The sequence below is a fragment of the Palaemon carinicauda genome, chromosome 10, assembly GCF_036898095.1.
Source record: "Palaemon carinicauda isolate YSFRI2023 chromosome 10, ASM3689809v2, whole genome shotgun sequence".
NCBI classification, from domain to species: Eukaryota; Metazoa; Arthropoda; class Malacostraca; order Decapoda; family Palaemonidae; genus Palaemon; species Palaemon carinicauda.
Genome location: NC_090734.1, coordinates 119,695,587 through 119,720,182, shown reverse-complemented (window position 1 = coordinate 119,720,182; position 24,596 = coordinate 119,695,587). Strand labels below are relative to the sequence as shown.

At 45.2% G+C, this 24,596-nt stretch overlaps 1 protein-coding gene across 9 annotated transcripts in view; it reads left to right on the top strand.

The window, feature by feature from the left end:
• Nucleotides 1–24,596, top strand: part of LOC137648718 (meiosis-specific nuclear structural protein 1-like) — a 171,340-nt gene that overhangs the window by 68,666 nt on the left and 78,078 nt on the right. For all 9 annotated transcript variants that reach the window (XM_068381766.1, XM_068381769.1, XM_068381768.1 and 6 more), the window contains exon 8: nucleotides 125–270. In XM_068381766.1, coding sequence (XP_068237867.1) covers nucleotides 125–270 — 146 coding nt within the window. The remainder of the gene's footprint in view (nucleotides 1–124; nucleotides 271–24,596) is intronic.

The following is a 24,596-nucleotide window of genomic DNA, read 5'->3' as shown; positions in this document are numbered from 1 at the left end:
TTTTCAAGTAGTGTAGAATTAAACAAATTCGAAAATATTAGAAGTTGTTGAACATGAATTTTCTAATCTATTCCTTTGTTGATATATTGTGTGGAGTTTAGTTATTATGATTATTTATCATCAGGAAAGACAAGAAACCATCAACAATATTAGATTAGAGATAGAAGTGTTGGAGAAGCAGGACCAAGAAAAGCAGTTTGCCGAAGAAAAAGAGATGAAAGAAGCCGAGGCTAAATCCCGGTTGAAGGAAGGTTGGGATGAACAAATAAGGTATGTTGTACTGTATTAAACATATGTTAAATTTTTCTAACATGTTTATTTAGAGGTTTCTTTTAGTTAATATGTATGACTACTGAATTCTAAAATTCTTGACTATAGTACACTAGGAAAAATTATATTAAAAAGGAAAAAGTAGCAAAGATCTGTGGTGCTGCTAGACTAAAACAGTAGACTTTAGATGATTCAGGGATCTGATAAAAAAATGATAGTAGCGATTGGTCAGAGATGTGGTGAATACTTAGGTATCAAGATTTTTATCAGCAGTAAGAGCTAAAAGATCGTGGCCTTACCAAATACTAGCACCTTTGTTGTTGAGAGGAGGGCTTAAAGGCTAATATTAGGTGCCTGGTGGCCTTTCCTAAATGGGTCAGTCTTAGCCTGCCTTTGATCTGTGCTTTTGGTTCATCTATGAGCCTCTACATATTTTTTCCCTCATTTTCATTATTACAGTAGCCTATTCTATCTTATTTCATACTTAAATAGCTTTTGACATCCTGATACATACATACATATACCAAGGCACTTCCCCCAATTCTGGGGGATGGCTGACATCAAACAAATGAAACAAAAAAGGGGATCTCTCCTCTCTATGTTCCTCCCAGCCTGACAAGGGACTCAACCGAGTTCGGCTGGTACTGCTAGGGTGCCACAGCCCACCCTCCCCCGTTATCCACCACAGATGAAGCTTCATAACGCTGATTCCCCTACTGCTGCTACCCTACCTCCGTTGTCATCCAAGGCACCGGAGGAAGCAGCAGGGCCTACCGGAACTGCGTCACAATCGCTCGCCATTCATTCCTATTTCTAGCACCCTCTCTTCTCTCACATCTATCCGCCTATCACCCAGAGCTTTCTTCACTCCATCCATCCACCCAAACCTTGGCCTTCCTCTTGTTCCTCTCCCATCAACTCTTGCATTCATCACCTTCTTTAGCAGACAGCCATTTTCCATTCTCTCAACATGGCCAAACCACCTCAACACATTCATATCCACTCTAGCTGCTAACTCATTTCTTACACCCGCTCTCGCCCTCACTACTTCGTTCCTAACTCTATCTACTTGAGATACACATGCCATACTCCTTAGACACTTAATCTCAAACTTATTCAATTTCTGTCTCTCCATCACTTTCATTCTCCACAACTCCGATCCATACATCACAGTTGGTACAATCACTTTCTCATACAGAACTCTCTTTACATTCATACCCAACCCTCTATTTTTTACTACTCCCTTAACTGCCCCCAACACTTTGCATCCTTCATTCACTCGCTGATGTACATCTGCTTCCACTCCACCATTTGCTGCAACAATAGACCCCAAGTACTTAAACTGATCCACCTCCTCAAGTAACTCTCCATTCAACATAACATTCAACCTCGCACCACCTTCCCTTCTCGTACATCTCATAACCTTATTCTTACCCACATTAACTCTCAACTTCCTTCTCTCACACACCCTTCCAAATTCTGTCACTAAGCGGCCAAGCTTCTCTTCCACGTCTGCAACCAGTACAGTATCATCTGCAAACAACAACTGATTTACCTCCATTCATGGCCATTCTCGTCTACCAGTTTCAATCCTCGTCTAAGTGCTCGAGCATTCACCTCTCTCACCATTCCATCAACATACAAGTTAAACAACCACAGCAACATCACACATCCCTATCTCAGCCCCACTCTCACCGGAAACCAATCGCTCACTTCATTTCCTATCCTAACACATGCTTTACTACCTTTGTAGAAACTTTTCACTGCTTGCAACAACCTTCCACCAACTCCATATAACCTCATCACATTCCACATTGCTTCCCTATCAACTCTATCATACGCTTTCTCCAGATCCATAAACGCAACGTACACCTTAGCATTTGCTAAATATTTCTCGCATATCTGCTTAACTGTAAAAGTCTGATTCATACAACCCCTACCTCTTCTAAAAACACCCTGTAATTCTAAGATTGCTTTCTCTGTTTTATCCTTAATCCTATTAATCAGTACTCTACCATACACTTTTCCAACTACACTCAACAAACTAATACCCCTTGAATTACAACGCTCATGCACATCTCCCTTACTCTTATATAGTGGTACAATACACGCACAAACCCAATCTACTGGTACCATTGACAACACAAAACACATATTAAACAATCTCACCAACCATTCAAGTACAGTCACACCCCCTTCCTTTAACATCTCAGCTCTCACACCATCCATACCAGATGCTTTTCCAACTCTCGTTTCATCTAGTGCTCTCCTCTCTTCTCTTCCTCTCTTATAATCTCTCTCTCATTCTCATCTCCCATCACTGGCACCTCAACACCTGCAACAGCAATTATATCTGCCCCCCTATTATCCTCAACATTCAGTAAACTTTCAAAATATTCCGCCCACCTTTTCTTTGCCTCCTCTCCTTTTAACAACCTGCCATTTCCATCTTTCACTGTCTCTTCAATTCTTGAACCAGCCTTCCTTACTCTCTTCACTTCTTTCCAAAACTTCTTATTCTCTTCATATGAATGACTCAATCCCTGACCCCACCTCAAGTCAGCTGCCCTCTTTGTCTTACTTACCTTGCGCTTTACTTCCACATTTTTCTCTCTATATCTTTCATACTTCTCTACACTATTACTCTGCAGTCATTCTTCAAAGGCCCTCTTTTTCTCTTCCACTTTTACCTTCACTCCATCATTCCACCATTCACTGGCCTTCCTCATGCTGCCTCCAACAAATTTCTTGCCACACACATCACTTGCAATCCCAACAAAATTTTCTTTTACTAACTTCCACTCCTCCTCTAAATTACCAGTTTCTCTTACTTTCACTTCGTCATATGCCATTTTCAACCTTTCTTGATATTTGCTTTTTAAATATTTAACTTAGCCGGTGAATATATATAGCTGCAACTCTGTTGCTCGACAGACAAAAAACTGTAAAAAACTCGCCAGCGATCGCTATACAGGTTGCGGGTGTGCCCATCAGCGCCAACTGTCGGCCAGATACCATACTCAATGTAAACAAAGACTCAATTTCTTCTCTGTCGACGTGTCGACAAGACGTACTTTACTCGCTGTTGAAACCTGGAGTTTTTTTCCATCATCTTTGGTGAAGTACTCTATTTTGGTTTTGAGCTTTCGCTGTGCAGGGTTTTTCTTCAAATAAATCCTTGAACTCTTTTTTGTATCGGATTCATTGTTGATGACTTAGACCGTTTTTTGGAATTTTCCCTTGACCAATTCAAAATGGCTGACCTTTCACAAGTTCCCAAGTTTAGAAAATGCAATGCTAGGGACTGTTCTAGGCGTCTTCCAAAGGCTTCTCTCGACCCTCACACTGTTTGTTCCAATTGTCGGGGTAAAACCTGTCAATTGGAAGATCGGTGTGAGGAATGCGTGGGCCTTTCGGAATTCGATTTTATCGAATTTGAGAAGTACACACGCAGGCTAGAGAGAGATAGATTAAGGAGAAGTTCTTCTAGGTCGATAGATTTTTCCTCTCCTCATGCCCCTCAACCTATTCCTTCCCCTGTAGTGGTTGTTCCTAACCCCCCTCCTAGCACTCAGGAACCATCGATGGCTGACATGATGCGTGCTATCCATGCCTTGGGGGAGAGAGTTGAGTCCCTTGAAAGTGACCGCAATCAACTCATGGCGGATGTTAAGGAGCTAAAGTGCCAAAGTGCCGCGGGAAGTGATAAAGTGCCTAGTGAAAGTGTTGTGAACAGTGTTGCGCTTGAGGGTTCGTCTGTTCGTGCCTGTCGTCCTCCTAGTCCGGGACCTCTTGCAAGCTCCCAAGCCCAGGGGAGAAGCAATGTCGTACGACGCATGGGTTCGAGAGGCCTTGATCAGCGAACAGACGTTCCCTCCATGGTATCAGGCGTATCTCCCCAAGATCGCCCCTACCTACGTAAGACGAGAGAGCCCGTTTTTACCTCGTCGTCCGAAGGTGTTTCTCGTAAGAAACTTTGGACCAAGGTCTCACGACCTTTAAAACGTAAGTCGGTCCCTTCAGGACAAGTCCAACGTCCCGGTTGTAGCCACTGGGTCAGTTCGGACTCGTTGCCGTCATCTGATGACTGCTCACCGCCTAAGAGAGGCAAAGCGGTACCGCCTCAGTCGCTAACCCCGTCTGTTGCCGCACCTGCTCCCGTAGACCCTAAATGGGCTTTGCTGCAAGACATGCAGTCCAAGCTTGCGTCCTTGATGGAGGACTTTAATTCGGAGAAGGTTGCTGCTGAACCTTCTGGCCAACAACCTTCCAAGCGGTCTGTTGTGCGTCCTGTTGACGCTGAGGTTACCTTCTCGCGTCTACCAGTTGAGGCGGTTCCTCCTCCCATGCGACCCAGTGTGGGTTGCCAGCCGCACGTTGACGTTAGGCGACGCACGGAGGTGGTTGTTGACGTTCAGGACGTTCAGCAACCATCAGAGGTGACTTGTTTTGACGCGGTGCGTCAACCTCCGCAACCCGGTATGGTGTTGACTGCACAACCCAGACGGTCTAGACAGTCTCGGGTGGACGCTGTGCGTCCTCGCGCACCCATGGTTTTTGACAGTTCACAGACTGTGCAGCAGTTCCATGACGTTGCGTCCGGCTCCGTCACGCATGCACCAGTGCGACCGGACTCAGCGAGCCAGACGTTGCCCACTCCGTTGCCGTTTCCTCATCAGTTTTCGGATGAGGAACTATCTGATGAGGACGTTGCTGAACCACAAGACGATCAACCTTCGGAACTGGACGATCCTAAGCCAACTCAACCATCATTGGACTTTAGAAAAGTCATGGCTGTATTCAAGGAGTTGTTTCCGGACCACTTTGTTTCTGTGGCTCCTCGTTCTCCTCCGTCAGAGTTTGTATTAGGAGTGCCTGCTACCGCACCTGCCTTTACGAAACTCGTTCTCTCACGCTCATCCAAGAGAGCTTTGCGGCTGTTGGGAGACTGGTTAGAGTCTAAGAAGAGGTTAGGGAAGACAGCATTTGCCTTTCCCCCATCTAAACTCTCTTCTAGATCGAGCGTCTGGTATGCCACGGGAGAAGTTCTCGGCTTGGGAGTTCCTGCCTCTGCCCAGGGCGACTTCTCAAGTCTTGTAGACTCTCCCCGCCGCCTTGCCATGAGACGCTCGAAGGTTTGTTGGTCACCATCGGACCTGGACCACCTTCTTAAAGGGATATTTAGGGCTTTCGAAGTCTTTAACTTTTTAGACTGGTGCTTAGGAGCCCTGAGCAGGAAAATCTCTTCGGTAGATAAGGATATTTCCTTGCTCATTATGTCCTGCATGGACAAGGCCGTCCGTGATGGGTCCAATGAGATAGCTGCCTCATTCACGTCCGGAGTCCTGAAGAAGCGAGAGTCTCTATGTTCTTTCCTGTCTGCTGGAGTTACGCCATGCCAGAGATCTGAACTTCTCTTTGCTCCCCTTTCCAAGTGCCTGTTTCCTGAAGCCTTGGTAAAGGAAATTGCCGCATCGTTAGTTCAGAAGGACACCCATGATCTAGTTGCGTCCTCGGCTCGCAAAGCTCCCCCTTTGCCTACATTCTCTGCTAGACCGAGAATAGACACTCCAGCGTCTCGCTTTATTCCGCCCTTTCGTGGCAGAGCCTCCAGCAGAGGAGGTGCTCGTGCCGAAGGGAAACGAGGGAAGAGGAAAGGACCTAAGTCCTCCAAGGGCAGAGTCTGACTGCCCGCAACTTCAGACAGCAGTGGGAGCCAGACTCAAGAACTTCTGGCAAGCCTGGGAGAAGAGAGGCGCAGATCAACAATCTGTGAAGTTACTCAGAGAGCGGTACAAAATCCCTTTTGTACGCAAACCCCCTCTAGCAACGTCCCCCATCGATCTCTCTCCCAGGTACAGAGAGGAAGAAAAGAGACAAGCCCTGAAACTGGAAGTGTCTCTTTTGCTAGAGAAGGGAGCGGTGGTCAAAGTCTCGGACCTTCGATCACCGGGATTTTACAACCGTCTCTTCCTAGTTGCGAAGAAGACAGGAGGTTGGAGACCGGTGCTAGACGTCAGTGCTCTGAATGTCTTTGTCACAAAGACGAAGTTCTCCATGGAGACCACAAAGTCAGTCTTAGCAGCGGTCAGGAAGGAAGACTGGATGGTCTCGCTAGACCTAAGGGACGCCTACTTCCATATCCCCATTCACTCAGACTCCCAACCTTTTCTGAGATTCGTCTTCGAAGATGTGGTTTACCAGTTTCGGGCCCTGTGCTTTGGCCTAAGCACAGCTCCTCTCGTGTTTACGAGGCTGATGAGGAATGTAGCCAAATTCCTCCACTTATCGGACATCCGAGCCTCCCTTTATTTGGACGACTGGCTTCTCAGAGCCTCTTCCAGTCGTCGCTGTCTGAAGGATCTAAAGTGGACTCTAGATCTGACCAAGGAATTGGGACTCCTAGTCAATTTGGAAAAGTCGCAGCTGGTCCCATCCCAAACTATTCTGTATTTAGGGATGGAGATTCACAGTCTAGCTTTTCGGGCTTTTCCGTCGGCCCCCAGAATAGATCAAGCCCTGCTATCCATCCAGAAGATGCTGAAGAAGGAACGCTGCTCAGTCAGGCTGTGGATGAGTCTGGTAGGGACGCTGTCATCCCTGGAACAATTTGTATCACTAGGAAGACTACACCTCCGTCCTCTTCAATACCATCTGGCTTTTCACTGGAAAAAGGACAAGACGCTAGAGGCGGTCTCGATCCCGATTTCCGGAAAGATAAAGTCTTGTCTGACTTGGTGGAAGGACAATATCAACCTAAGAGAGGGTCTTCCCCTGGCTGTTCAGACTCCCAACCACGTTCTCTTCTCGGACGCATCGGACTTGGGCTGGGGCGCGACACTGGACGGTCGGGAATGCTCAGGCCTGTGGAACTCGAGTCAAAGGAGCATGCATATCAACTGCAAGGAGCTGTTGGCAGTTCATCTGGCCTTGAAAAGCTTCGAGTGTCTCCTTCGAGGCAAAGTGGTGGAAGTAAACTCGGACAACACCACGGCCTTGGCGTACATCTCCAAACAAGGAGGTACCCACTCACTGACGTTGTACGAGATCGCAAGGGACCTGCTCATCTGGTCAAAAGGTCAAGACATCTCCCTAGTAACGAGGTTCATCCAAGGCGACTTGAACGTCATAGCAGATTGTCTCAGTCGGAAAGGGCAAGTAATTCCAACCGAATGGACCCTCCACAAGGATGTGTGCAAGAGACTTTGGGCCACTTGGGGTCAACCAACCATAGATCTCTTTGCAACCTCGCTGACCAAGAGGCTTCCAATCTATTGCTCCCCAGTCCCGGACCCAGCAGCAATACATATAGATGCCTTCCTCCTAGATTGGTCACATCTGGATCTCTACGCATTCCCACCGTTCAAGATTGTCAACAAGGTACTGCAGAAGTTCGCCTCTCACGAAGGGACAAGGTTGACGTTAGTTGCTCCCCTCTGGCCCGCGAGAGAATGGTTCACCGAGGTACTTCGATGGTTAGTAGACGTTCCCAGAAGTCTTCCTCTAAGGGTTAACCTTCTACGTCAGCCACACGTAAAGAAGGTACACCAAAGCCTCCACGCTCTTCGTCTGACTGCCTTCAGACTATCGAAAGACTCTCGAGAGCTAGAGGCTTTTCGAAGGAGGCAGCCAGTGCGATTGCTAGAGCTAGGAGAGCGTCTACCATTAGAGTCTACCAATCGAAGTGGGAAGTCTTCCGAGACTGGTGCAAGTCAGTTTCTGTATCCTCGACCAGTACCTCTGTAGCCCAAATAGCTGATTTTCTCTTATACCTGAGAAAAGGACGATCCCTTTCAGCTCCCACTATCAAGGGCTACAGAAGCATGTTGGCATCGGTCTTCCGGCATAGAGGCTTAGATCTTTCCAACAATAAAGATCTGCAAGACCTCCTTAAGTCTTTTGAGACCACCAAGGAGCGTCGTTTGGCTACCCCTGGATGGAATTTAGACGTGGTATTAAGATTCCTCATGTCAGACAGGTTTGAGCCGTTACAATCAGCCTCCCTGAAAGATCTCACTCTTAAGACTCTTTTCCTGGTATGCTTAGCCTCAGCTAAAAGAGTCAGTGAGATTCATGCCTTCAGCAAGAACATTGGATTTTCGTCGGAAAAAGCTACTTGTTCGCTGCAACTTGGTTTTCTAGCCAAAAATGAGCTGCCTTCTCGGCCTTGGCCTAAATCTTTCGATATTCCCAGCTTATCGGAGATCGTAGGCAATGAACTAGAAAGAGTCTTATGCCCTGTTAGAGCTCTTAAGTTCTATTTAAAGCGTACTAAACCTTTACGAGGCCAATCTGAAGCTTTATGGTGTTCAGTTAAGAAACCATCCTTGCCTATGTCAAAGAATGCTTTGTCATACTTTATCAGATTGTTAATACGAGAAGCTCATTCACATCTGAGTGAGGAAGACCGAGCTTTGCTTAAAGTGAAGACGCACGAAGTTAGAGCTGTAGCAACTTCCGTGGCCTTTAAGCAAAATAGATCTCTGCAAAGTATAATGGACGCAACCTATTGGAGAAGCAAGTCAGTGTTCGCGTCATTTTACTTGAAAGATGTCCAGGCTCTTTACGAGAACTGCTACACACTGGGACCATTCGTAGCAGCGAGTGCAGTAGTGGGTGAGGGCTCAACCACTACAATTCCCTAATTCCATATCCTTTTAATCTGTCTCTTGAAATGTTTTTAATGTTGTTTTTATGGGTTGTCCGGAAGGCTAAGAAGCCTTTCGCATCCTGGTTGATTTGGCGGGTGGTCAAAGTCATTTCTTGAGAGCGCCCAGATTAGGGGTTTGATGAGGTCCTGTTGTATGGGTTGCAGCCCTTGATACTTCAGCTCCTAGGGGTCTGTCAGCATCCTAAGAGGATCGCGAGGCTCCGTAAGGAAGACGTACTTATAAGGCAGAGTAATCGTCTAAGTCGACTTCCTTACCAGGTACCTATTTATTTTGTTTTTTGTTATATTGATAACTTCTAAAATGAAATAAAAACTCTTAGTTCATAAGATGTAAACATATTTAACTGGTCTCTACCCACCACCCTGGGTGTGAATCAGCTATATATATTCACCGGCTAAGTTAAATATTTAAAAATGATATTTTAATTATAAAATAAATTTTTGAATATACTTACCCGGTGAATATATAAATTAAACGACCCTCCCTTCCTCCCCAATAGAGACGCAGTGGGATGAGAAGAAATTGAGTCTTTGTTTACATTGAGTATGGTATCTGGCCGACAGTTGGCGCTGATGGGCACACCCGCAACCTGTATAGCGATCGCTGGCGAGTTTTTTACAGTTTTTTGTCTGTCGAGCAACAGAGTTGCAGCTATATATATTCACCGGGTAAGTATATTCAAAAATTTATTTTATAATTAAAATATCTTTTTTACCCCCGGTTTTATTAGCTCTTCAACCCTCACTAGCTCCCTGTGAAATCCACCTACTCTATTCCCTCACTCTTTTGCTACAACTAATTTTCCTTCCACCAAAAAATGATCAGACATACCGTTAGTCATACCCCTAAACACGTGCACGTCTTTCAATCTTCCAAACATTCTTTTAGTTATCAACACATACAGGTAATCCATTAATGCCCTTTCTACCACTCTTTCATTTGCCACTCTTACCCATGTATACTTGTATTTATCTTTCTTTTTGAAAAAGCTAGAACTTATCACCATCTCTTGCTCAACACATATATCTACTAGTCTCTCACCACTCTCATTTTCACCTGGTACGCCATACTTCCCAATGACACCTTTTACCTATCCAGCGCCCACTCTAGCATATAAGTCACCCATGACAACTACATAATTCCTTCTACCCAGTCCTTCTACACACCTAGTTAATTCATTCCAAAACTCATTCCGCACTTCACTTTTCTCACAACCTGGCCTATACGCACTGACAAAAGCCCAACATTCTTTACCCAACCTAACCCTTACCCTTATTAACCTAGATGATATCTCCTTCCATTCCACTACTTTACCTGTCAACCATTCACTCAGCAATAAAGCCACACCTTCTCTTGCTCTTCCCCTTTCAATCCCAGACACTCTACCAGACATTTCACCAAACATCACTTCACCTTTCCCTTTTATCTTTGTCTCACACAAAGCCAATATATCCATCCTTCTATTCCTAAACATACTTCCAATCTCACATCTTTTACTCTCTATTGTACTACATCCACGCACATTCAAACACCCCGAAACTAGATTGTGGGGAGCCGTCACTTTCCCCCCAGCTCCACCTCATTGATGTCTCACAGGATTATAATACAGGAGAGGGGGTTCCCAGCCCCCTCGTCCAGTCCCTTTTAGTCGCCTCTTACAACACGCAGGGATACGTTGGCGCTATTGTAATTGTTTTTATGCCCCCGCGGCCACAGGGGGCATAAGGAGGGAAAAGGTAAGTTGCCCCCTAATCCTGCCTCTCTGGATGTTTCAGATGGTACCCCCTAGACAGCTCTCCTGGGTTATTGAGAACCTCGCATTAGGTGGCACTAGCATCTGACCCTTTTATGTCTCCCCCCCTTCCTTCTGTCGTGCCGACATTGCCTTTCTTTTCGCCCAACGCTTCGAAGATCAGGCCGGGCAATAGGAAATGTCGGTGGGATCAGGTTCCGGTTATGCTACCCCGTGGAGACATCAGACCTCGGACTAATAGCAGTTTCTTATTTCCTAGAGAGATCTCAATGATAGAATTGTACAAAGTGATTCCCATCATGTTTTGAATAGAACATCTTTGGCCAACTCGTAGGCAGTGCGCTCCTCCTCCTCTCACCTCCAAACCTTTAGATCCTAGGGCAAGACTGGAGTTCCTTTCTCCCTTTGCAGATAGCAACAAGAGGGAAAGGAAGGACCTCAAAGTAGGATGAAAATCTGCTCCACCCAACAACACTAGACTTCAGAAGCAGTTCCAAGTACAGAATTTAAGGTCAAGTACCCAGCCAACAATCCCTCGTCCTCACAGACCATACCCCAGGCCCAGGGTAGCCAGGGTTCTTTTGTTGACAACCTCAACCAGGGAGAGAGCCTCTGACAGAATTGGAGGTTTCAGCTGGTGATATTCCTCTAGTAAGCCCCCAAGACTTCTTTGTCTAAGGAGGGAGAGTCAGAGTCTACCTCCCTAGCTGTGCTCTGCACTATTTGTTCGGGAAGTTTTGCCCTTTTCCCCTAAGGGAAGTTTTGTCTTCAACATATTGCACTGCTCTCCTCCAGTTGCCAAACCAAGAATGGAACTTCCATGGATGACTGGTGAAAAACATACAGTATTAAAGAAGGTTGGAGGTCAGGTTTCCGGGAAAAGGGATTCCTTAAAATCATCGAATTCCTCTCGCCATGCCCAAGCAGAAGTGCTATTGTTTCCTGGATGCTAACCCCTTCTGTTCCCCTTGACCCCAGCCGTGGCAAAGTTGACTCCAGGGTGTTCTTCGGACAGGCTCTCCTCTATCTCTGCATCCTTCAGTCAATCGGAGGCCTTAAATATGAAGGCCAGGACTATGAATGCATTGCAGACTGACTCTTGGATTGACAACTGGTCGGTTTTTGTTTGCTACTGGGGTAGTACTGGAGACCTATCCAACCACAAGAAGAGTTAGGCACTAAGGAGCATCATCCTGTTGGGAGCTAAAGCCATTGAGTACCTCATGTTCCAACTGAGGAGTCAATGGGCAAACTAGGTCCTGAGCGGCAAGAAGCTGTCACCTCTAGTTTCCATAAGAAGATAGGGAAGCAGGAGCGAATGGATCTGAAGAACGCATCATTGGAGCACCCGTCTCTCCTTCCTCAGGAGGACAGAGAATTAGGGGAAAGAGACTCGGAAGTCTTATGATGCAGAGGGCTGTTTCGTTTAGGTAGCTCCAACCTTCCATCTGAGATACAGCCAGACCATTGGTTTGTGCCCCTACTCCGAGGAAATCTTCAGCTAAAGGGACCAGCAGGAAGAAAAGGTCTATGTTAGAACTTGCGGTTCCCCTATCTTACAACCATTGGGGATATGGCTTTAGAGCAATTGGAGGCAGTGGCGGTTGTACAGTGCAAAGGACTGGACCATCCAAGCCCTGCAGCCCAAGTACCTCTTTCTATCCATCAGTTTTCCCCCTCCTGTAATTCTTCCACCGACAGTGTTATTATCTTATAAGAAAGGCTCGGATAAACATCAAGCCTTCCGACTGAAGATCTAGAAGATGATTGACAAAGACGCTCTCCAGGAGGTCGATGACGGATCCTTTGCCTTTTACAGTCAACTCCTCTTGTCGAGAAGACGTCTAGAGGTTGGAAACCTGTCATCAACCTTTCAGCTCTGAACTTGTTCATCAGGCAGACTAAGTTCAAGATGGAGATAGCAGCCAGTCTTCCAAGTCACTAGATCAGGAGACTATGGTCACATTAGATCTGAAAGATGCCTACTTTCAAATACTGATCCAACTGACATTCAGAAAGTTCCTGCATGGGGTATTAGACTATTATGTGTACCACTTCAAGCCCCTCTGCTTCAGTATGTCAACAGCACTGTAAGTCTTCATGAGGGTCTTTGAACTGATATTGTCGTGGGACTCACCATCAGGATTTGTCAGCTACTGTACCTGGTCAACTGACTGGTCCTCGTGGTCTCTGTAGAGACTCTTTTCGATCATGGAAATGGTCTTGCTGAGTTTTGTCAAGATCTGGGGGTCTTGATAAATCTGGTGCTTGTTTACTGAGGTATGGAGTTAAATTCACGTCTAGGGAGAGTCTTCCGTTGGAAGACAATCTCTCGCCGTCATCGTCCTGCCCTTCCTATTCTCTAACAGCTCCAGCTTCAAGCTTAACAATGGCAGGTCTTGCTTGGACTTCTAGCTTTGATAGAACGCCTAGTTCCCGGGGAGAGACTTCGTATGAGGATCCTGCAGTGGGATCTAAATTCTTCTTGGTCCCAGCACCGGGATGATCCCAAAATGTTGATCTATGTGGGAGCATGCTCCAGGGAGGATTTTCTCTGGAGGTTAGACCCTACAAACCTCAGGAAAGGTTGTCCCATGGCAGTAGCTCCCCTGGAATTCACATTCTTCGCGGACATTTTTACCGAGGTTTACTCAAATGTCTGATGCCAAGGGGCGCAATAAATTTATTAAAAAAAAAAAAAAAAAAAAAAGAGGGTTGAAGTGCTCACCTTGACCTTCAGTAAGTTTCAGGAAAGTGGTTTATACTAGATCGTCTCTTCTCCCGGAACATTCAGTGGTGTTGATGAGTGACAACACCACCATAGTGTTTTGCAGATCAGCTGAGCAAAACTCAGATCATTGGTGGAGAATGATCTTTGAGTCCTGAGATAACGACAAGGGTAATGACTATTTAGGGTTCGCTGAACATCAACTTGTTTGCCACCTCTCCCAATGCAAAGCTTCCTATATACTGGTCACCAGTTCCAGATCTTTCAGCAGCGTTCAAAGATGCATTTCAACATCCGTGGGATGGATTAGATATATACGCTTTTCTGCCTACTAAGATTTCTCAACAAGGTGAGAGAAACATCAGATCTCTCCATGACCTTGGTGGCCTTGATGTGGCCACACCAGGAATGGTATGCAGGATCATCTGCACCTACCAGTGGAACTCCCAAGCAAGCTCCCATTCCTTTCATATCTTTTGAAGCAACCCTACTTCAGGATTTTCCATGATGCAGTACAATCCCTGCTTCTTCATGCGTGTATGTTGTCCAACATATCCTCCTCACTCAGAGAGGCTTTTCTCAAGAAACTGCTCAACATATGTCTGGGTATCTCTGAAGATCCTCGGCTTCAGTTTACCAAGCCAAGTGGGCTGTCTTCTGTGGTTAGTGTCATGGGAGGGGTATCCCTCCACTCATAGCACTAATTGCATTCTTTTTGTTTTAACCTCCATAAGAAGAAACTTTTTTCCGTTTCTACAGTAAAAGACTATTGCTCGGCCTTGAGTCAAATCTTTAAACGTAAGGGCATAAATATTTCTATGGAAGAGATTTCTTTCCTCATACTTAGCTTCAAGCAGGTTTACCCTCCTGTCGAAGTCAGCCCGTCAACTTGGAATGTAGTCAGAGTTCTAAGCTCTTTGAAGAAGGCCCCATGCGAACCTCTTGGGCATGCGTCAAACAGGGATCTCACCCTGAAGACTGTGTTCCTTCTCGCCTCAGCTTTTGCCAAATGGTTAGGTGAACTTCACGGGGTATCTTTCGACATCACCCATTCAAGAGGGTGGAGCGAGGTTTCTCGGAGCTTCTTCCCTCAGTTCATTGGTAAGACCTAGAATCGTGCTTCTTTGGGCCCTAGGTTTTTTTCGTATCAGGTGATTAATCTTTGTGAGGTAACTGATGATCCTAATCAGGTACTACTGTATCATGTTAGGGCATCAAGGAGCTACCTTAAACGTACTAGGGTAACCAGGCTTTGCTTGCAGAACCTGTTTGCTGGCACTGGAAAGACTAAGAAAAAAGTCTTGAAGAATACTATTTCCCTCTGGTTGAGGGAAGTAATTTCTAACTCCTTAGAGTCCTCTGTGAGGAAAACTCATATCAAGACCCATGATGTCGGAGACATTGTGGCCTTCTTGGCCTTTAAGAGAATCTCTGGGCCACAGGTTCTTAGACCGGAGGTCTGGAAGGAACAGACCACCTTCACAGGGCATTACCTGCAGGATGTGACTCGCAGGACAATGGGCACTTATACTCTAGGTCCATGTAGTAGTTACTCAGCAGATGTTTCAGCTTCCCTGGCTCCTTAACAGGACCAGTGTCTGTAGATCAAGGGCTGAGGTTACATTTTAGTCTGGGATGAAAGTGAAGAGTAACTGACCTTTTCCTTTCACTATTCCCCTCCCTTGGGGTACAATGTCGTAACTCTCCGGCTGGACTTATTCTGAGATAGGTAAGCTCGATTTGCTTTCAGCTACAGGGTGTGTAAACATATTTGAGTGTGTTCCTATAATTTCTTACGAGCAAACACATTACTTTACCTGTTAGCAAGCACAGTTTAGCTTTGAGTTCTGCACAGTGAAGTATGGCTCAAATCTTTCCTCTCCTCTATTTTGAATGGGCTGTGATTACCATTAGATATATGAGGTGAAGGATCTCAGGCTGTCGCATCTAATGCAAAGTGCGAGATTCCCGGGTTGGTTTTACAGCCAGTTAAAATGGGGTCTTCCTCAATCCTAAGGATAAGTATCCTATAGTAAAGAGCGATGTTTTGTATGTGTCTAGGAACAATTGACAAATTTTAAAAACCTGAGTTCTTTACTATAACCTTCAGGCCATCACCACCCCTGAATAAGTCCCAGGTGCAATTCAATTGAGATTAGAATGAGCTGAAGGGTTGGCTATAGCCCCCCCTGCAGCCGGCAGGATAACTACCTTGCTGATTGTTTACACCTTGATAAAAGTTTAACTGTCGTATATCCAGCCTTCGCTATAATTTTAATCCTACAGTAAAGAACTCGGGTTTGTATAGTTTGTAAAAATACAAGTTATTTTTAAAATTTATGGTGTTTTCATTAGTTATAAGAAACAATTCTCTCTCTCTCTCTCTCTCTCTCTCTCTCTCTCTCTCTCTCTCTCTCTCTCTCTCTCTCTCTCTCTCTCTCTCTCTCTCTCTCTCTCTCATTTTTTTAAAGGAGTAATATATGTAGATTACAACAATCTAATCACATTTAGCACAAATCAGTCCAGAGGTAATGGATACAAACTGGAATTGAAAAGATACAAAATCACTCAATGTGACAATTTCCTTGCACACAAAATAGCAAATACTTGGAATGGACTTTGAGCGGATGTAGTGAACAGTAACATAGTAAACGAGTTTAAGAATAAGTTAGACAAGATTAAAACAACTCTTAAACTAAATCGCTCTACCAAAGAGCAAATGGAGTCTCCATGGATGGAATAAAAAGTCTTTGAGACATTCTCTCTCTCTCTCTCTCTCTCTCTCTCTCTCTCTCTCTCTCTCTCTCTCTCTCTCTCTCTCTCTCTCTCTCTCTCTCTCTCTCTCTCAAAAAAGTTAAAGATTTTGAAATAGGATTATTATTTGATTTTTGAATGCATGAATGATTTTCTATTCAAAGAATTAATATTTCCGTGAAGAAAAAATAAGGAAATTAGGATTTATATAGAATTTACGATACAGTACGTAATCAGTATCTTTAGTTTAACGAAAAAAAATTTGAACTTTAAAAAAAAGCTTTTTAGAATCACCATCTCATGATAATATGTAATGTGTTCAGTTATGATAAATTTTGATTAGTTACTTTGAAGCGCCCTTCTCTGGCAACCAGTCTGGTTAGATCATAAGGCTGGGGTCACACATCTGCAACTAAGCTCTGCGACTCGCTGAGATGTTAAAAAATCCAAGACATGGCGGAAAGTTTAGCGATTACGCTTCTGATTTATGTCGGAATGACTTGTTGCATGCTTCCTGCTAGATTCCTGCATGCTTATTCTTGGACCTGGGCGACTGTTGGAGGGCGAGTTGAACGCTAGTCGCCGCTTACTGCGTTCAGCGTGGGATTAACCTTACGAATAATTGTGGCTAGTGCTGATTCCTGTGAGATTTATTGCGAGGGCTTTATAATGTCGCTTGATTACCACTAAATTGCCACTTAACTTGGCAGCGAGTGCACAATGATTGGCTAAGGAGGTATATGAAGGGAGGTTTCTGTGTTTACTTCATTCGTAGTGATTACTTAACATGTTTTATTTTTTCATATTCGTTGTTTTCTATTTAAGTCATTGATAATGATTGCATATTTTATTTATTCCCATTTGTGTTTTTTTGTTTTCATTCAGTGACCATTATAAATCTTTTTTTGGGCTCAAGCCATGTCGTCCTGATGGAAGGTTCCTAATAGTAGCTTCCAAGGGATATATGAACTACAGTGATATTCCCAGAGAATTTACCTTTAGGTCTCCAGAATTCTAACTCCTGGCGCGAATATCCTTAAAATATCTCTTAAGGATATTGCATAAATCAGGGGACGTATATCTTGATACGACACATAGCGATCTTCACCCCGAATAGCGTTTTCGCCTCGAGGGGGAAGAGTGGCAAATTTGGAAGGGGAGCCGTTATCAAGGTTACCCTATTTCCCATACTACTATTGAGTATGAAGATGGCTGTTATTCCTAATTTTATAGCGAATTCGCACGGTGGTGTTCCCTGTTGATCTAACCTTTTCGATCGATTCTGCGAGGATTATTATGCAATCTCCAGCTTCTTTCGCCTCTGGAAAGTTGAGTATTGATTCTTTACAATGTATATAATTTTAGCTCCTGTTTCACAGTCAAATTAGAGTAATTTATTGTGCTTTGGAGCTAGGCCTGTTACCGGAGGCGCCATGGGCGCTGTTGTTCGTTAGGCATGTGTTATTTAGTTAGTAGAACGCCTTTCCAGGTTGGAATAGCATTAATAAATTATGAAAACTATTTAGGTATAATTATACTTGTAAAGATATTTTTGGTATGCATAGTTTTCCTCTTTCTTTGTCGATCGTTTACGTTAGAGTTTCGGTGATTTAGGTGAACGAGATCTCGTCTTGCCTAGGTAACCTAACCTAGGCAATGTAGTATACTTTCAGACATTTCCCCGTTTACCCTTGTGTATCGTTTTATCGATTCCAAGGGAGATAGTATATCTCCTAGAATTATATAAATCTATATTTGTCTCCTTGGAGAGTCATGGGTAATCCCTCTTTCCCTCTGAGTGCTGGCAAACCTTTTTGGTCTTGCCATAGAGTAGTTACTCCGGCTTGACTAGGCTAGGGTTTTTCTGTCTCCCACCTTGCCGGCGAGTGTCCGGCTTTGGTTTTCGACAGAATCTCAGAGTATTCAGTCTTTTGCAGGGTGAGTAGTCACTCCCCTGCCGGCTTATAGCCGCCGGCATAGGAGGTTAAGCCTCCCTAAACCGCACCTGGGGTGGTGGTATGTTGCCGCTACCTTCTCCCTGCGGTATAGAAGACTTGTCCTATGCTGGCAGACCTTGGGCTGAAGAATAGACATTCTTCTACAGCCTAGGATGGCGCCAGCACTGAAACAATGTTTCTTCTTTGTTGAGAGGTGGTGGAAAACCTGCCGGCCCCTCCTAACACTATTTCGGCAGACCCTAGGTTGAAGAATAGACATTCTTCTTCCGCCTAGGACGGCGCCGATACTGAAACAGAGTTTCTACCTTGTGTAGTGGGGGCGGCAACATTGCCGCCGCCTTTTACACTTGATATGGGACCCTTTTCCCTGCCCCTCTCTTGACTTTTACTATGGCCGGCGTCCTGCAATCTCACTGCTTGACGGCGGGTTGCAGGGCTGGCCGGCCTCCTACATAGCAGCTGTTTGACGGCTGCCGGTGGCCATGACGGCTGCCGGTGGCCATGACGGCTGCCGGTGGCCATGACGGCTGCCGGGGGAGAGACCCTTCTGTCACCAAGGTTCTTCAGTCCTTCCTTGGACTGCCGTTCACAAGTCCTGTAACAGGGGTACTATCCCGGCCGGTGGCATGCTGGCCGGGCCGGCGCCGACAGGTACTGACTCAGTCGGCGGCAGGTCGACTGTACCAGTGCCGCCGGGTACTAGTCTGCCGGCCATATGCCGGCCGGACTATGCTGGCAACGGTACTTGTGGTTGGATGGAAGCCTGAATGATGCATTCTCCCCTTCCAATTGAACCTTCTTTCTGGGGAATGGCAGTATATTATATATTTACTTCCTTATTTAGTGTAAACATACACAGTAATAAGGCAGTCCTTCACTCCATGCTTTCTCTCTCTCTATCAGCTAGTATGCTGGCCGGACTGTGCCGTCAGGGACTAGCTATGCCAGCTATATGCCGGCTGAATTACAGTATATGATTATACAGTAGTCAGTATATTTACAGTATAGTATATACTGCAGATAGAAAACTATTGTATATATTATACAAGTAGTTATTTTCCAACATAAACTGAATATCCTTGCCCAGGTGTTTGCTGAGACCAATGCTATATTGAAAGAATAGAATTCCTTCAATACTCTGATTAGAAATCAGTTTATATTTTGCCCTACAATATTAAATAATTTAGAAGGGCCAGTGGTAGTACACTTTCTATCCTTAAAGGTTAGAACCCTTATCTTTGAGCTTCCCTGATCAGGAAACTCTATGGTTTTAATATTGGAAGGGAAGGTCACAGCAATTGGCTGGGTAGGATACACAAATATGTGTCTTTTCTAATTTCTAGTCCAGTCGGCGACATGCCAGCTGGACCGTGCCGCCAGGTGCTAGCCATGGCGGCAGCACACTGGCTGAACTACAGTATATGATTATACAGTAGCCAGTATTTTTGCAATATACAGTAGTATATACTGCAAACAGTAAACTATAGTATTATTATACAGTAGTTAATTTCTATCATATCTTGCGTACCCTTGGCAGGCTTCTGCTGAGACCGAACTTATATTGAAAGAATAGAATTCCTTCAATACTCTGATTGGAAATCAGTTTATACTTACCCCACAATATTAAATAATTAGAAGGGTCAGTGGCAGTGTACACTTTTTCTATCCCTAGGGGTTAGAACCCCTTTCTTTCAAGTTGCCTTAATAAAGGAAACTTTATTTTTAATACTGGGGGGAGGTTACAGCAATTGCTTGCGAGGGATACACAAGTATGTGTCTTTCACTAGTCCTTTCTAGCTCACTATCGTAAGCTATAATAATTAAAATATGACTAATTACATATTGTTTATCAGGTGAGATAAACAATCGTATACTCATTTAATTTTCCTTTCTTTACAGGAGGAACAACAGATGAAATGTGATGCAGTCTTCTGCAATTTTAAGAGTAAGTACTTTTACGTACATAAAGTATGCAGGTCTCTTGCCCCCTGCAATATTATTACCAAATCCCTGCAATATTGCGACCCCCAAGTCTTTAATATCTGCCGGACCTTAGTGACCGAAGGTTTTGATGATCCCAAGTCAATGGAGTCTAGGGATGCGGCACGTAAGAAACTACACAAATGGGTAAGAGGGTTCCAGAAGATCTCTCCGGGACCATACCTACCTAACAATAGGATGCGTAGCTTACTGTTCCCAAAAGCAAGTAGTGAAATGGTGGTGCCCCAAGCACGACTCGCACCTCCCTGTGTCCAGATTGCCATCGAGACGGAGGGAAGAAAGTCACCTCTGGAAGAAGATGACGATGTCGTGTCTGAATTCCTTCCGTATGTGCCGGCCCTGGAGCCGTTAACCTCGACGTCTTCACCTTCTACCTCTCTATTAGACAAAATGAGCCAGTTACTGGCTCATCTTACGGGTCTAACGGAAAACTTTCGCAAACAAGGCAAAACAAAGGAAGCGAAACTCAAGAGAGAGCTCCGTGAAGCTCCACTCTTCGCCTCCCGAGGGTCATTTAAACGACCCAGAGACCAAGATCAATCCCTGGAGGTATGCGGAGCTTATGCCGATTTTAGACGGCAAACTCTACATCTCAGAGAAAATGGGAGCTGTCCCTTTAGACGAAATCCAGTTTTGGCCAAGCTTTAACGCTTTCCCTGATTGCTTCATTCGACTGAAGCATGAACCAACGTCAGAAAAAGAGACGGAACCGAAGCAAGTCATGGTTCTCGACCACGATAAGGCACAGGCCGTCTTGTCAAGTAGCCTGAGAAAGGTGGGTTACTCAGTGTCGAAGGTGTTCGCCCTGAGTAAGAGACACCCTATCTTTCTTGCTCCTGCTTCAATAGCATTCCCCTGTATGTGGAAGGCATTTAAATATGTTGCCAAGGCAGAGGAGGCAGGCAAACCATGCCCTGCACTTGAGGAGTGCTGGCCTCTGTCGCTAGCCTTGCCCATGCAGGAGAAGGATTGGAAGGAAGTCCACTTAACCTTTTCAGTAGGGAAACTGGACGCGGATATCGCTGGACGACAGTTTAGCGAGAGTCTCCCAAAACTTTCTGAGCTTCTCTTGTGCAAGGAACAAGAGACAAAGGAGAGACTTGCGGCCTCCTTATCCTTACAAAACTGCATAGAGATGTGTTCAGCCCATCGAAGTACCCCAGACATGCTCTTGGTCTTGGCCAAGATGCATATGGCCACCTTAGTAAAAGACCTATATGCCTTTATGAAGGCTAGGAGAGCCTGTAGAGAGTTCGTGTTTGCTGCTGCAACAGTGAAACATGAACCCAGGAAGCTGATATCTTCCAACATCTGGGGTAAAGACCTCTTTCCAAACGAAGTAGTCAAGGAGGCAGTCGAGAAAGCCACCACGGAGAATAAGAACCTTCTCCAGAAGTGGGGCATCTCTTCAAAGAGGAAGTCTTCCCCGGATGTGGGTCCCCAACCTATAAGGAAGATGAAAAAGTCTAGACTTTTTCCTCGGTCTGTTCAACAACATCCCACAGTTTCTATGACCGCGGTACCCCAGGTAGGCGGTCGAAGAGGTAAACCTTCTGATCAGTCGAAGCAAAGAGACGCATCTGGTAGGAGGGAGGCTCCAATAGGATCGTTGGACCTTTGATCCTTGGGCCTAAGGCCTAATCAAGATTGGACTAGGATGGAAACTAGATATGCCTCCACCATCATTTCCTCAACTCTTCCAACACTCCAACCCCGTATTAGAAGAGTATACCCTATAGTTCTAGAGCATACAGGTTATAAGGAAAGCAAAGTCCATCAAATTCCAGGGAAGGCTGTTTTGTGTTTCCAAGAAGGACTCAAGAAAACTCAAAGTCATTCTGGACTTGTCGCCATCAACAAGTTCAAAAGAAACAGCAAGTTCAGGATGTTAATCCTTCTACACATAACGACCCTATTACAAAAAGGGGCGTTCACAGTCTTGATAGACCTGACAGATGCCTATTGGCAGCTTCTAGTTAGTCGCCCCCTCTCCTCCTACCTAGGATTCAAGATACAGAAGATTAAGTATGTCCTAAGAGCCATACTCTTCGGACTAAACACAGTCCCAAGTATCTTCACGAAATTGGCGGACTCAGTCGTGCAATAACCATGCCTAGAAACTTTTCAGGTAACAAAGTACTTGGACGAATGGCTGGTGTGGGCAGCACCCGAAGCGGCTGGTCTGCAAGCATCCAAAGAAGTAACCCAGTTCCTGGAACATTGGGGATGCAAAATCAACTTCAAGAAGTTTCGACTCTCCAGCTAAAAGGTTTCAATGGCTGGAAAACCATTGGAACCTGAGGTCACACTGTCTCTCCTTTCCCTTAGGGAATAAGAAGGAGATAGCAGGGTCGGTCAAAAGACTACTGTAATCCGACAGGATTTCAAGACGCTAACAGGAAAGAATACTGAACTTTCTCCAGTTCGCAGCAGTGACAGACCCAGTGCTAAGAGCACAGCTGAAAGATGCGTCAGGAGTCTGGAGAAGATATGCATCAAACGCTCGAAGAGATCTAAATTGACCGATATCAGTCGTACCTTGATCGCTTCTCAACCCATGGTCGAAGGCCAAAAGCCTAATGAGGACCGTGCCCTTGCAACTACCTCGACTATCGAAGATCGTCCGCATGAATGCCTCGACGGAAGAATGGAGAGTTCACTCCCATCAGAGGAAAGCCCAAGGGACTTGGTCATCTCTAATCAAGGCCCTTCTCATCTACATTTTTGAAGCCATGGCAGTCCTGTTGATGTTGGGGAAACTCTCTCCATGCAGATCAGCCCTCATCAGGCGGATCTGGGACAGCGAAGTGATAGTGAGATGTCTGAACCGACAAGGCTCGAGATCGTCCCATATAATCTAAGTGATATTAGCCATCCCTTACCTAAAGAGATGGCACCTATCAGCAGTTCACTTACAAATGATCCGCAATGTGACAGCGGATGCCCTACTCAGGCTTAAGCCGATAGAATCAGAATGGTCCACAGACGCAGACCCATTCTCTTCGAGATTGGAACAAGTCCCGGAACTGCGGATCGACCTCTTCATGACGAGCGTCATCAAGAAACTACCTCGATATGTAGCCCCATATGAGGACCCTCTTGAGGAGATAACGGACGCCATGCCTCTTGTGTGGAACGGATGGACCTGGAAATTCCTGTTCCTTCCATCCAATCTCCTGCTGAAGGTCTTCAACACGCTGAGATCCTTCCAAGGAAAGGCAGCTCTAGTGGCTCCCAAATAGTCCAAGACTAGAGGGAACCCGAGGCTGAGGCTGGCCCTTGTACTGAACCCAGCACTATCTCAGAGGGTTCAGAAGTTAATTGTCTTCGATTCATCACAGAGAACCCAAAACCTTCATTTCATGATTTTCTCGCCCTAGCGGTTAAGAAAAAATTTGGGATCTCAGAAGGCAATATAGACTTCCTAGACGAATGCAAGTCTAAGTCAACTAGAAGACAATATGAATCATCTTGAAAAAAGTGGGTTGCTTTTGTTAAAGCAGAAGGACCGAAAGAAATTTCAATAAACTTCTGTCTGTCCTTCTTTATCCACCTTCATAATCTAGTTCTGGCAGCTAACACAATAACTATGTGTAAGTCAGCCTTGACTAGACCTCTTCTATATGCCTTTCAAGTGGATCTGACGAATGAAATCTTTAACAAGATCCCGAAGGCATGCGCTAGGCTTAGGCCTGCAGCTCCTCCAAAGCCCATCTCATGGTCTTTGGACAAGGTCCTACATTATGCTTCATCTGTGAACAATGAAGATTGTTCTCTCAAGGATCTAACCCAGAAGGTTATTCCTGTTTGCTATAGCCTCAGGGGCTAGAGTTAGTGAAATAGTAGCCCTATCAAGAAATGAGGGCCACATTCAGTTCATAGAAGTGGGAGAACTGAATCTCTTTCCTGATCCAACCTTTCTCGCCAAGAACGAGCTACCCACTGAAAGATGGGGTCCCTGGAGAATCTGCACTCTGAAGGAAGATGTCTCTCTATGTCCAGTAGAGTGTCTAAAGGTCTATCTTCGTAGAACTTCAGATTTCAGGGGAGGACAGCTCTTCAAAGGAGAAACCTCAGGATCAAACTTATCCCTAAAACAACTGAGGGCGAAGCTCACCTACTTCATTCGCAGAGCGGATCCTGACAGTACACCCGTAGGTCATGATCTGAGGAAAATTGCTTCATCACTGAACTTTTTTCAGTATATGGACTTTGAGCGTCTTCGCTCATATACTGGATGGAAATCCTCCAGAGTGTTCTACAAACACCATGCTAAGCAAGTCCATGAACTGAAGCATTATGTGGTGGCGGCAGGTAGTGTATTAAAACCTGTCGTCTAGTGCTGCGATGAACAGTTAATTGATTGGGACTATCAATTAGGGTGAAAAGGTGTTGACACTTCCAGTGTGATACCTTTTAAGTGAGTGTCACCATGGTGACACTAAGGCTGTTCAAAATCT